Source organism: Daucus carota, chromosome 3 (genome assembly GCF_001625215.2).
Source record: "Daucus carota subsp. sativus chromosome 3, DH1 v3.0, whole genome shotgun sequence".
NCBI lineage: Eukaryota > Viridiplantae > Streptophyta > Magnoliopsida > Apiales > Apiaceae > Daucus > Daucus carota.
Window position 1 is genome coordinate 10837265 of NC_030383.2, and position 15250 is coordinate 10852514.

General features: G+C 34.9%; 2 protein-coding genes and 1 pseudogene across 2 annotated transcripts; 1 reads left to right on the plus strand and 2 right to left on the minus strand.

Moving 5' to 3' along the window:
- Nucleotides 1–1081: 1081 nt before the first annotated feature.
- On the minus strand, nt 1082–3653 carry LOC108212216 (glycerophosphodiester phosphodiesterase GDPDL3-like; annotated as a pseudogene).
- A 157-nt stretch (nt 3654–3810) lies between these two features.
- Nucleotides 3811–6219, plus strand: LOC108212217 (cytochrome P450 72A397). Its single transcript, XM_017383942.2, has 5 exons — nt 3811–4087; nt 4581–4798; nt 4947–5194; nt 5306–5687; nt 5791–6219. The coding sequence occupies exons 1-5, from the start codon at nt 3811–3813 to the stop codon at nt 6217–6219; spliced, it is 1554 nt and encodes a 517-aa protein (XP_017239431.1).
- A 1912-nt stretch (nt 6220–8131) lies between these two features.
- Nucleotides 8132–15021, minus strand: LOC108214738 (citrate synthase, glyoxysomal). The gene is made up of 13 exons (XM_017386901.2): nt 14592–15021; nt 14236–14416; nt 13964–14049; nt 13170–13274; nt 12861–12923; nt 12642–12751; nt 11717–11836; nt 11567–11642; nt 11288–11361; nt 11054–11174; nt 10459–10556; nt 10260–10383; nt 8132–8607 (listed from the first exon to the last, which is right to left on the minus strand). The coding sequence occupies exons 1-13, from the start codon at nt 14829–14831 to the stop codon at nt 8476–8478; spliced, it is 1530 nt and encodes a 509-aa protein (XP_017242390.1). The 5' UTR covers nt 14832–15021; the 3' UTR covers nt 8132–8475.
- Nucleotides 15022–15250: the final 229 nt, after the last annotated feature.

Here is a 15250-nt window from a genome sequence, read left to right on the forward strand (position 1 = left end):
ATTTATGATATTATTCTTAAAGTGATAACATGAAGTAATTATAAATAACATTAATGTATTTAGTTTAAACATATCATCGGTTGTATATTAATAATAATATATAATAATATTATCTTTTTTATATGTATGTCGCATGTGTTATTTTTAAAAAATAGGTTTTTTAGTTACGAATCTGAAAAAGATGATGTCTTTTAGTTAAAAAGGGTAGTTGTTATGTTGTCCAATATTATTTTTGAAAAATTGAAGTTTAATTTTTCCATAAAAAACGATTTGTTAAGATAATAATTTCATAGTTAAACATCAATTAAACTTAATATATGAAATCTAACATTCAAGCTCATCCAAATTATTAATATGAAATATTATAGATTTCAGAATAACATTATATATATATATATATATATATATATATATATATATATATATATATATATATATATATATGTTGTCATACTCCACTACAAAACCTTCCTAAACTAATTAAACTCTAAAAACCGAAATAAAAAAATTCTCTAAATCACATCGAAATAGCACATATAGTATGGAATTCGATCGTTGGGAGATGAAGAAAAATTCAATGAAGTCGGTTTCAAAAAAAGTTCACCGATTAACGGAAAATTCAAATTAAGAATAAAGGGATTATATGTAATCATGTGTGGGAGGGCGCAATTTTCTTGTGTGTGGTGAATTTTAGGGGGCCATTAGATTAGATTGATCTAATGGCTGAGATTAGTTTGTAGTTTATTTTTAGTTTGTATTTATCTCGCATATATCTCTCTAATCAATTGGCAGTTACATATCAATCATATCACTTCAAAGAACACTACATTGGAGGACAATCAGTTTGTATATCAAAGTTCCGGGGCGCTTCTCTTCACCGACTTCAGTCATGTTTGCACGCATCAATTATGAGAAATAAAATTTCAATTATATAGTCGCACATGTTTCGCATGTGTTTCGCACAGGTTTCAGACGTGCTTCGCACGTTCTTCGCACAATCTTCGCACATTAACGATATATCAGTGTGTCAGATATTCTTATTCATTAACATAAAGTTAAAAAGCCGCAAATATAATATATACTAAGAGTTCCAAGTGTGTTTATTAACAAATTCCAGATCACCAGCATACTGCCTAAGTATGAAAAAACAAATGTTCAACTTACGTTTCAGATTTTGTATATCACTCCAGTTGAGGCCGAAGGAGATTATTCCATTACCATCAAGTTCAGAAATAATTTTTTTCTAGGCTACTGAACCTTTGAGCAACCGTGGTTTTTTTTATGAGGTCTATAGAGCCTAGACATAATGGTTTTCCATCCTTGGTCATCTGAACAGGACAATCAAGAATGTTCAACACCATCTAATACAACTTGTTTATAAGACAAATCACTGCAACTAGGATAATGGCCGCTTGCTCCTTCATGTGAAATTACAAGAGGGGTTGCTGCAAGGCAGGTCGATAGTTTTAAGAAATGAAGAAGAGGCTATTAATAAAACATCATGTATTAACAGCATACCAGGTCCATTGAGATTTTTGCCCACATAAGAGACGCACTTTGCAACTTCAAAATTATTTAGCATAAGTAACCTTACTATCATTACTTTGACAAGTACTACAACTGCATCAAGTAGGATGATGAATAACACAGATCCTTTGTGCCCCACGTCCTACCGAGAAAGTAACGGATTTTGAAACAATAACATGTTCCCTCCAGAATCTAGATTCTAGTGAGCTAAAGTATTTTTAGACTAGATAAAACATGTAAACAAACTAATATAAGGAGTTACCTATGACCTCTGACGGAGTTATACGGAAATCTGAAAGCACGCCATCCACGGAAAAGTTGTCATTTTCAATGAAATTCAGATACTCAACTACAGGATAATAGTCGTATTCATAAGCAAAAGGCTCATTTCAATAAATCAGACGCATAAATTTCGAGTCCCTCTTTATGAGCATCCAGGACAGCTGAGGTATGAGTCTCCATATATAGATCCTTATCTAAAGGCCATATGTAAGTCTTTTACACTAATATTCCATAAGAAAATGTTTTGATGAACGTTAAATTCTTCAAGAGAGAAGCATAGGTTTGGTTTGTTGAAGGCTCTGTGTCATTCTGTCCTCCGAATTGAAAAATAAGTTTTGTTGGGCTTGCCTTGAATTGTGTAAAAATACTTCTCAAGAAATTAACGTCTGGCGATGAAATATAATTCACAATAACACTTTGAGAGGCAGAAATTACAAAGCTTCTCATGCTCAAATTGTGCTAGTCGTAAAAAGCATCATGCTGCAAAGGAATAACAAATCCAATATATGGTTTGATCAGCAGATGATTGATCAAAACTAATTATAATATAAAATCAGGAATAAATTTATCAAAAAATGACAAGCAAACAATGATCACCTGAATATTTAACCATAATCTCGGTGGCTTTAACTGCCTAACCATATCACTAACAGTAACAACTTGAAAAAGGTTTTGATTGGATTGTGATGGCCGATAGAAATTTCCCTGGGTTTCTGTCCAGTTTACAATTTCAAAGGAACTTTATCATTTAAGAAATTTATTATAATCATTTTCATAAATATCTTGTGAACTCAGTTCAAGCACCAATCATAGGATTTATACAGTAAGTAAAACCTGACTTACAGGATGTATTTCTGAGATCATCTAGGGTGAAATCCACCGAAAACTATTATGTCCTATTAACAGTTAACACCATTCACGAGATAGGATTTCTTGCTTTTGCTGAACAGGCGCGAAATGTCGGAACCACTGTCAAGTATAAGTTCCGAAAAACAGATCCCGACTTTATCACTTGTTAGTTGCATATCACACCTCAATATCGTAGTTGGCAAACCGGCATGTAACGTCAACTTGTATGCGTCCAAACTAGAGTCTGGAAATATTCCAGAGAAGCCACCGCGACTATAGGTGCATCTCCCAATAAATTTGAAAATTAAATTTGAAAAAATCCATCAGTATTTGAATACTATCAGATTTTGAACGATTTTAATTTGAAATCCGAACTGAATATCATCAAATTTTGTATCATAATTTTAAATCTCAATTGAATATCTCAATATTTTAATGGATTTCAAACAATCCCAATCGAATACCTTTGGATTTCATAAATGAAAAAAAATCTTTTAAATCCAATCCAATACTGTACAATATTTTAAAATCTCATGGATTTCGGTCGGATTTGAAAAATCTTGAAATACATTGAACAATCTTATGAAATCATGATCGAATACCAACTGATTTTTTAGCATAATTTAAAATCATAATTGAGTATTCAAGATTCTGATACATTTTAAATCCGAGTTGAATATTCTGGATCTCATAAATGAAAAAAAAACTTTTAAAATCTCAATTGAATATACTCTCTTAAACAATTTTGCACGTATATAATATACTATTTAACATTTTAACCGACTAAGATTATGGTATACTACTATCATAATTTTTATAAAGTCAAAAAAAAAAAAATCCATCGACATTTGAATACTGTCCGATTTTAATATATTTTAAATAATCTCAATTGAATACCATCATCTTTCTAAGCATACTTTTAAAATCCCGATTAAATATCAACTGTTTTTAACATAATTTAGAAACCTAATTGAATACCTAAGAATTCGATACATTTTCCTAAATCAGAATTGAATACTCCTGAATCTCATAAATGAAAAAAAAAATATCAATTGAATATAATCTTTTAAAATCTCAATTGAATATAATCGCACTCCTTTAGATATAATAAAATTGATTACTTTGTTCATTTTCTGAAGTTTGAGTGAAAAAATGGCGGCCAGCTTCTTAGAGATAGCAATAGCAATAGCAGTGGTTGCAGCTACTACAGTAGCATGGAGAGTTTTCAACTGGGTCTGGTTGAGGCCGAAAAAATTGGAAAAACACCTGAAAAAACAAGGCTTTCATGGCAACTCGTATCGCTTTCTGTATGGAGATAGCAAGGAAAACATGTCTATGTTAATGGCAACAAGATCGAACCCCGTTCCCATCTCTCATGATGTTCCTTCTCGCACCACCCCTTTTCTCTGCGACCTCGTTCGCAACTATGGTACTTACCTGGCTACTTGATCATTAAATCAACGATGAGCTTTTTCTCGTCAAATATTTATGTTTTTATGATTTGTTCTGTATTCGGTTTGGATTATAATTTGGAAAATGCTCGGTTTTGCTCTATGTTTTTGCTATCAGCAAATTACGCTCGATTTTGAGTTCAATCCCAAATGCATTTTCTTTGGAAATCGGGTCAATCCCAAACTCCGAATCCGAAAGTAATCAGAAACACATGGGCCCAAATGCAACAACTTGGGTTCATCAGTGATGAACTGTCTGTATGCATTTTCTTTGGGATGCAGTAATGTATTATAGTGTTATTAGTTATTACCATAGGTATATTTGTATTTGAAGGAGCTACACCGTGCTGCTTTGTTAAGATTCTAGGACAGATGTGGTCTGCAGATATTTCAGAATCAAAATTTGTGCAACTCTTTTACTTCTTTTATCTCTTTGATATTCGACTGTGTTTGAGGTTACTATGTTTTCAGGTAAAAGAACCTTTTTCTGGGCTGGACCAGCACCAAGAGTAGTTATTATGAACCCTGAAATGGTAAAAGAAGTTTTAAATAAGAACTCCAAATATCAAAAGCCAAAGGAACACCCGATGTTTAAGTTATTCATACATGGCCTCCCAACAATTGACGGAAGTAAGTGGACTACACACAGAAGACTTCTTAATCCTGCGTTTCACGCTGAAAAGTTGAAGGTAATAATATAAGTAGCAACAATTATTGTGCATGCTGCGGAATCATATAAATCGCAGTGCTAAGAATGTACTATTTCATGGTATCAATTTGAGAGAAGAATAAAGTTTGTGCTGCTTTTCTCTAGTTTACCTGATATGACTATTGCAGGGTATGCTACCAGCATTTGACTTGTGTTGCTATGAGATGACAATAAAATGGATGGAAATGATAGGGGATGAGAGAAATTCATGTGAGATAGATGTTTGGCCTTCTCTTCAAACATTAACAAGCGACGTCATTTCACGTACTGCATTTGGTAGTAGCTATCAAGAGGGACAAAAGGTATTCAAATTACAAATGGAACAAGCAGACCTCGCATTTAAGGCTCTGCAACCAGTTTACTTGCCTGGATTCAGGTAAAGTCTTATTATAGACTTATCATATGATATGGTAAAATCTGATTGTCTAAGTTCTATAGAAAGTTGTACCCGAAGGAAATGATAGAAATCACAAATCATTGTGTTCAGGTTCATACCAACTAAGAGGAACAAGAGGATGAAGGAAATTGCCAGAGAAGTGCGAGTTTTGCTAGGAGGTGTTATTGAAAAAAAGATGAAGGCCGTGGAAGCAGGAGAGGATAGCTCTGACGATTTATTGGGAAGATTGTTGGAAGCAAACTCTAAAGAAGTCGAACAGGGAAACAAAACTGTTGGAATGAGCATTGAAGATGTAATGGAAGAATGCAAGGTGTTCTATTTTGCTGGCCAAGACACTACCTCAGTTTTGCTTGTCTGGACGTTGGTCTTGTTAAGTATGTACCCGGATTGGCAAGATCGAGCTAGACAAGAAGTGCTTCAAGTATTCGAAGATGGCAAAGCGGATATAGGCCATCTTAATCATCTGAAAACTGTAAGTGCTTTATTTTCGTGCTAATCGAGGTGGAATGTTAGAATTAAGTAGCATATAAAAGACTGTGGCATAACTAAATCCGCTTTCTTTTTTTATGCTGCAGGTGACAATGATTCTGTATGAGGTTTTGAGATTATATCCACCAGTAGCTGCTCTAATTCGACAGATAAACGAGGAAATTACATTGGCAGATATGACCTTACTGCCAGGAATGCAAATTGTGTTGCCCATAAATCAAATTCATCAAGATCATGATATTTGGGGCGCTGATGCAAAGGAGTTCAACCCTGAAAGATTTTCAGAAGGGGTTTCGAAGGCCACAAAAAATCAGGTAGCAGCATTTTTTCCTTTTGGTGCAGGGCCAAGGATATGCATCGGACAAAACTTTGCTTTAGTGGAAGCAAAACTAGCCATGGCCAGGATATTAAGGAAGTTCTCCTTCGAGCTTTCACCATCCTATAAGCATGCACCGGTCGATAAAATTACTCTTCAGCCCGAGTATGGTGCTCGCTTGATTCTACACAAGCTTTGATTGGTATTTATAAACATCCATATAAGACTGCGATGATGCAATGTATGCACAATATGTTTGGAAAAGCTTATATAGACTTACCACCTCAAATATAAGCTAATAAAATGTGATTTTAAAGACCTATATTTACATTGTTAACTTTGAGTTCATCTTATGCGCTGCTGTCTTTGATTTTCATAGCTTCCGCAAACAGCAAAGTTTATACTGCTTTCCAGTTGTGTTTGGACAAGTCAAATTCATCATGATCATGATATTTGGGCAAGTATTCATACCTAATTCGCTATGTAGTATTTACTGATTTTGATCATGCCTGTTCAAAATATACTACTCAGAACAAGAAATGTACTTGCGCTACGTAATTAAGGACTAGACACCTGTTAAAGAAAAGACATTTATTCTCTCTTAATCGGAAATGATAAGAAACTACGATTTACAATATCAATCGGGGAAGAACATAATCAACTAGCTGCTCCTAGAACTACATACTTACTAGGATCATCTCATTTATTTGTACTTGTAACTAAACCCTAGTAAGCTACCTTGCTTAGTTCATCACACAATTCACACCTAACGTATCACTTTCAATGGGTGGAACAGTAGTTGCGAAGGGTATCAGCGAATTCTTGATTGTGGAAACTAGCAACACATTCTTCTGCCATGTTGTTAATAGCAGAGCAACAAGCGGAATCAAATTCGACAGTACCAGTAGTGAAGGCAGACAGAATGTCATAAACACAGTTTCCCACTCCAGCCAAAGGGGACCAGCATTTCTCAATTGCAGCATTAGCAGCCGCTTCAATATCGTTGTCTCGAGTAGCTTCCAGTCCAGCTGAAGCAGGGGAGTGGCCAGAAGGTTTCGCAGGAGTTGGGGAGTGGGGAAGTGGGGGATGAGCCCATTTCCCTTTAGGTGAGTTGTGTGGTAAACCACCTGGCTGGATAAGCCACCACCACGGAAGCATTTGTCCACGTGAACCAAAGAAGGAATCTGAATGTACTTGTCCACCTGACGATGAAGCTGAATCCTTTTCAGTTTCAGCGCCAACAAAGGAAGAAGATTGATCACGGGGTTCCTGAGGATATGGAGGGTGAGCCCCTGGCCATTTACCGTGTGGGGCGGTGGCTGAGCCGGGCTTATGGGGAGATATAAACCACCACCAGGGCCCCGGGAGACGCGGTGGAGTTTGAAGCCAAGAGAAATCAGGCTTAACCTGAGAGCCTGATGATGTTACAAACGGTTGTTTGGAGTCAAGAAATGGACGAGCCAGGGCAGTGGTTTCCAACAGACTGATGCATAGCAAAATGGCTACTACTGATCTTCCCTTCATATAGTAATAATGCATTGTAGACTTGTTTGTCACCAGCAAATGAAGCTAAGGGAATGGAACTTATAACTGAGATTAAATACTGCAACGAATAAATATCACATTATTCCTACATAAAAGGGTAATTTGTTGGTCAGGTTTATCTTAATTGTGACATTGTACATCACAAATATAAATACACATATTCCAACTTCATCTAGTACCAGCTTATTTTATAAATATAAGAAATTATTTTTCATTTTCGACAAACATTGACCTATTTTTTTGGAAAAAAATATCGCTGTTGAAAAATATGATAGATAGGCCAGTAAGACCATGATATTTCTGTTTAACAGATTTGATAGTTACATGGCTCAAGACTTCTTCACTGGCCTGTTTACTTGGGCGTTTTATTCATCGTATTAAGATTTACTACATATTAACCATCTACATATAGAAAACATAATGTGGTTAATTCTTATTATTTACAGATTTCATATAACATTTAAAAGGGGATCAACAATTAGGAACACGTGTGTAGATACAAAAAAGTACCAACACTAGCATATCTTATATTAGCAGAACAACAATAGTTATTTAATAAATTTAAAGACAACTAATTCTGATTTTGTAATCATTCATATACGCACAATATAAAGCTTGTTCAAACATTTATCCATGAACGTTACAACAAAGCTCATTAAGATACGTGATTGTGCTGCAATATTCATTTAGAATCACATCGCTGTAAAAAATATACTATATTTCTTGCGAACAATTGGAAGCTTAAAATCTGAGCTAGTTCTAAGGTTTTTGATAAAGAAAGATACTGTAGCAGCAGCATTGTGTTCTCTACTTTATTCATCCTTTCAAAGCACTTGTCTTCTTGTGATGACCATAAAGAAAGGTCTAGTTATTGTTGCCAGTATAATCGTGTGGGCAGCAAATAATATGTCTAAGCCCCATTACCCGCTAGGCGGCGCCTGGTTGCATTCGATACAGAAATCTGACCAAGCTTATCCGTCTCAGTTGCTACCATTCTTTCACGCTGTGGAATGTATGGACGAAGCCACACACCAGTATAAACCTGCATAGTCAGATATTTATGAAGATTGTAAGCTGGGGACTATAAATAAATTAATCACTACTTGTATGCAAAGTAATCATCTTAAACAGGCATAACACGAACCACCACCCACCCCAAATAAAATAAAATAATAATAATAAAAATAAAAAATTCTACCCCCGTCACAACACAACGCAGTCTGGTTAGGCCCTGTGCCTAGTATAATTGTAATGTTGACAATACACCATGGAACGAATACCCTGTGAGGCTGTTATACTGAAATCCCAGTTCAGTAAATTACAAGCAGATCAGGTCAACCCTAGACTGTCATACTAATCACCATCTCCAATGGGGCTCCTAAATCATTCTTTAAAAAATAATATAATATATGGTTCCTAACAAGTTAATACATTTAATATCGTGACAACTCAACACTATTCTTTATACTTGCTCTCTATTTATATTTTATTATTATTAGGGGGGAAAGTTGAAGAGAGAATTGGAGAAAAGTGAATAGAATGGAAGGAAAGTGAATATTATATTCAATAATAATAAGTTAAGAGCACCTAGATACTATTTAAAAGAGAGGAGAGATAGAAGGCTATTAGATTTTTAAAGAGCACCTAAGAGCCCACTGCATAAATTTTTTACATCTTTAAATTTAAAGTTAAGAACTTGTTTGAAGAGCCCATTGGAGATACTCTTAATCAATACAGAAGACATCTTTAATGTTGTGTTTGGTTGGGGAGAATGGAATGGAATGGAATGAAATGAGTAAAAATACTTGAAACTAATAGAGATAGGAAGAAAGTTTTGGAAAAAAATTGAGGGAGGGCAAAATTGCTATGATGAGATTTGTGAAGAAATTGAAGATAGGAGAGAATGGAGCATTTCATCTCAAATTGGAGGTGTGATATCTAGCTTATGATGTATGGAATGGAATGGAGGAAAGAATGAAATTTTTTAAAAATTATGCATAAAATAGTTCATTTTTCCATTCCATTCCTTCCGGAATCATTCACCCCAACCAAACACAACATAAGAATTGAATGAAGAAAATCAGAATTCATGAAGCTGACTGGGTTGATGCAATAGTTTTAAGAAGATATCAATAGTGTTCAACCTTCAACCCGTCACAAGAAAAAATATTAGTTAATAATGTATCTAACAAAATATTTAATTTTATCATATTAAAGTTATTTCCTGTAAAAATTAAATTTAAAATTGTAGCTAGGATGCAATTCATCACAATAATAAAACTAAGGGGTGCGCTATGCCAAAATTTAAACTTTGAAAATGTCTTTCCAAATTTACCCTCATACAAACTAACAGCAACAAATATTTTGGATGGAATTTAAACAAAGGGTTGCAATACGGAAGAAAATTCAAAAATAGGGGTTGCATTCTGCCAACGTTATAAGTTTAAGACCATATCGAAAAAATGACCCAAGATAAGGGGTGCAATGTGTCATTTACTCTTTTTATTTCTAAACAAAAATTGATGTAAGATCCTCGAATAGATGGCTGATTTAGCCATCAACCAGAACAGTCTTCAATTATATAGTTATATTTAATCTATGAGGATTTGACATTTTTGGCATGGAGAGGATGGTGTTACATAATCAGCTCTAAAGTTGACAAAAAACAGGAGAGGATGATAGTATATAACTAACCTGAGCAGGTCTCATTATCTTTGTGTCAGGATCATTCAGGGATTCTTTCCAATGTGATAAATAACCAGCCATTCGAGGAATTGCAAACAAAACAGGAAAGAACTCCGTTGGGAAACCCATTGCCCTGATTATATTAATGTCAGGCATTCATATAAACAATTATGGAGTAAAGAATAAATTTAAAAAGGCTGGTGCATACCTATAAATCAGGCCCGAGTAGAAATCAACATTTGGATACAATTTCCGCTTGACAAAATACTCATCTGATAGTGCAGCTTTCTCCAAAGCTATAGCCACCTGGTAACAGTGGCATTTAACATTATTTGTTAGGCATTACATTACTTAAGCAAGTCGTTAACTCAAAATGAATGAGCTTAGAAGGAATACTTTTAATCCGCAAATATTTACAATAAAACAAGAAGAAAAACAATAAGATTTCAAAATTTTAATATATAAAGCAGTATAAACAAATATTAAAATTTTAAGATGCTATCACTTTACAATCTTTTACTGAGAAATGAGGTAGGAGGGACGAGTGAACATACGAGGGCTGTGAAGGTGCAAATTTTCTATGATGAGATTTGTAAAGCAAATACGTAGTATAATGGAGCATTCTCTTTCAATTTGGGGGTTTAAGTCATAGTTCAATGTATTATGAATAGAACGGAGGAAGAATGAAAATCAAGAATGTTTATCTGATAGTACAGATAATATTCCCCAGTCCCCTCCCTACTCATGTAAACCAAATAAAACATTATACTCTGTATGAAATCAACTCCATATTAACAGCCTACCTCAATGAGAGGATCCCGGCCAACAATAGAAAAAACTTCCTCTGCCAACTTTTTTATCACTTTTGCTCTTGGATCGTAATTTTTGTACACACGGTGACCAAAACCTGACATTTTCCGTTTCCTGCAGAAACAAGGTTGAACCAGAGCATTTTAAGAAAATGGCCAGATGATCTTCCAATGCATGCACAAAAGACCATTTAACTATCACAAATGAACAAACTTATGTTACTTTACCTGTTTTTCACACCCTCAATGAACTCCGGAATTTTGTCTAAAGTTCCAATTTCACTAAGCATTTTTAGGACCGCCTGCATTAGCCAAAACAAATATATAAAGAGCCAATATATAACAAATTATATATGTCCCAATACAACATCAAATTTGATCCTTAAAACAATTACAGGGAATAGCTCAGCTTCATCATAAGAGTATTTGTCCGTCAGTCATAGTAAAATGTTAATATGACTAACAAACTATTATATGTTTAACTCAAATTTTAAGAGATTTACAGACCTCGTTAGCTCCACCATGAAGTGGACCATAAAGTGCTCCCACGGCGCCAGCAAGAGCTGTGTATACATCAACGCCGCTGAAAACATAGTCATTAGAGATGTAAGATATCATGAATGCTTATTGTTTACATAGCACACTTAAGAAGCACACCTTGATGCAAGGTGCCTGGCAGCAGCAGTAGAGCAATTCATCTCATGCTCTGCATGTAAAATAAAGAGAATGTCTAATACACGAGCTAGTCGTGGATTTGGCTTGTAAGACCTATTACCCCTGCAAGAAGGATATATAAATTTACAAAAAAGATCAGAGAGACAGCTACACCAGAAACTATTTCTCAGTAGAGCAACCACACACAGTAACTAAAAGTCCTATTACACCACCTAAGACCAACTTTAGTTCACCAAACCCAAAATACGAATTTATTTACTTGGATCCAGAAAGGTTTGTTGGCCATGAAGATGGTCTCAGCCTCTCAGGTAACTGACTCAAAATATATATATATATATATATATATATATATATATATATATATATATACATATTTTTTGATTTACATATACGAGTAACCTTAATGTAAGTGAAAATATAATGATGAACAAAGAAGGTGCAAGTAGTTTATAAAATTTCCTATTGACACCATTACTAAGAAAACTTAATAGTAGTTGGTCAATATGTATAAAACCTAAAACAGAGAAAACGACGAGCGGGTAGCTTAACTTACCCTATAATTTTCAATATATCAATCAAAGCTCAGTTCCCTAGAGTACATCTCAAGTTCTTAGGTAAGTTCATTACTGCTATGAGCTAAAAACATTTCCAGAGGATATAAAAGTGGAATTACAGATATACATGTGCCTCTTTTCTTTCTTTTTTTGCCAAGGTATTCATATGCCTTGTCACAGTTCTTATGCTGAATTTTAAATGCATAGTTCTACTTAAACAATTTTATGGAACACAGATGATGCAAAGAAAGTTGTTTCATGATGCAACTCACTCGGGAACAGTAAAGAAGAATCCATTAAGTTTCAATCTACAAAAAAATGATTTATGAAAAAATTGATATAGCATATCGTACAATGAATCCAGCATGTATAAGAAGTTTTCTGAATAGGACAGACTATTAGAAGGCAGAACCGGTGGCCTCCCAGCCATTCTCAGATAAGCTGCAGCTGCAATAGTTGGTGCCTGACAATGTCAAAATTCATGAAAAAATAGATGAACTGTATGTTAGTTTTAGTTACACAGTTTTACCATACAGACAAATAATATATGTAGCACGAAACAAAAACCGAACCTTCCCAAGAATGCGCACTATTTGCTTATCTCTCACTTCTTTAGAATTGTATAAATCCTGGCCCTACGCACCAACAAATATATGCAATCAGATTATATTGTAACAAACTAACAATATATAACTTAAGAGGTTAGAGAACATAAACTTCCAACACAAACACACACACACACACACACACACATTGTAATGCCCAATCTTAACTTCTCATTTTTAACTGAAATAGCTAAATGATACATTGACCTGTCACTTGACTTTAAAAAAAGAATGAAACTGAAATGATAGGAAGAATTTGTTAAATGTTTCTCTTACTTTGAGAGCAGGATTAGCATCAGGGTGGAAAATTGAAAGAGTACTCATTGCACTGACAAGAACACCCATTGGATGTGCATCATGTGGCATTGCTTGTATGATATCCTGCAATACCAAGTAGCAGTGCTCTTAAAATTTGATACATCAGACTCAATTTTGCATATGAACTTATGAAGTGAAACTTTTACACTATAGCGAGGAAAAGCAGTTTGTTGTGATGATCCACACATATTATCCTAAACACAGGACAAAAGTCACAAAACATTAAATCATATTGGGGTCCTCAACTGCAACTTCAATCTGCCGACTGCTGATATGAGCCCGTTTGGCTGAGCTTATGACTTAACGTGTTTTAATGAGATAAGTTGGAAGCTTAAAATGTATGTTTGGGTAATTTTGACTTATTAATGACTTAAGGGTTATAAAAAATATAATAATAAAAATAACAATGATTTATGGGTAACTTATGCCTTACAGATTATTTTTATCACAAGAAAGTTTTAAAAAATTAAGTAACTGAAAAAAGTACCTCAAACGAACTTATGGATTTAAGTCAGTTTCTGACTTATTTCTAACTTTAAACCGACTTATGACTTATTACACAAACAAATATTTTTCAGCTTAAAGTCGAAAATGGCTTAAACCCCAGGCTGGGCAAACATGCTCATAGTTGAGCACAACCTCATACACAAGCCCTTGACATCATATATCTCGAGCAAGTATTTTATAATTGTTGGCAACAAAGTGATCTAGTTTAAATGCCTCATACTTTAGATTATATAAAGAAAGCATACCAAGATTCCTTGTGGAACAGCTGAATGTTGTGAGACAGCAAATTCCCAATCAGATAACTGACTTGTAGATGGTAAGTTGCCATACACTGCAAAATATGATCATCTTTGGTAAATGGCGACCCCGACATACAAGAGAAAAGAAACCTCCTTATAATGGAGCATATAACCAAGTTAAAAACATAACTTAATGACCATCAATATTATTCCCAACAATAGACATTACATACACAATAATTAGTAAAGGAACAAGATATTTGCGTAAGCAGTCTTACACAAAAGATATGCGACTTCGAGAAAAGAACTGCTCTCAGCCAACTGTTCGATAGGATAACCTCTGTATCTAAGAATCCCCTCATCACCATCAATGTAGCAAATTGACGATCTAACAGGTGCGGTATTAATATACCCCGGATCATAAAGTTTAAGTCCCTTGTCATTTTTTCCTGTGGTAATCTGTATACATTCAATCATTGCACACAACAACTTTCCTATCAATACAGTTGAATTCGATAAATTAAATATATTCTTAAATTTATTAACATAAATTTTGATCATGCTACGTTTATATATAATTAAGTTAGTGCCGAAATAAAAAATAAATAGAGTAGGAAACAAAAAGTAAGAGTACCTTTTTGAGGTCAGTAGCTTTAATAGTACCGTGATCGGAGACCTGGACCTGATACTTTTTACCGGTACGCTCATCGACGATCGTCAAACTCCCGGCGACATTCGGCGGCGGGGGGATCGCGGCGGAGACGACGGAAGTTTGGAGAGGTGAATCGGCGGCGGCGCAGGAAGAAGCAAAGAGGTGCGATGAGATAACAGAGAGACGCGATCGAGCTGCTGCAGACTTGTCTATGCTTTCCATTCTGTTTTTGTCCGAGAGAGAGAGAGAGCGCGAGAGAGATTTGGGCTGGTGTAGAGAATGAAACGAGAAAAGGATTATTAATTCTACACGCGTCTTGGGAAACGTACTCTTGGACAAGTCAGCTCTCGTAAGAAGCGTCTTGGGAAACGAGAGAAGGGTGAGATGAGAGGATAACTATAAAAAATGTTATCTAGGTGGGTCATGTGCTGACGTGTAGAGTTATTCAGTCGGGTTATTACTCCCTATGTCCCTCTCATTTCTTTACAGTTACTATTTTGGGATGTCCCTCTCATTTCTTTACATTACTATAAATAGTAAGTTTTTCTCATCATTACACCCACTATCTTCCCCCACTATCTCATATTTAACAATAAAAACTACTATTACACCCACTACTTTCCTCCACTATCTCAAATCTA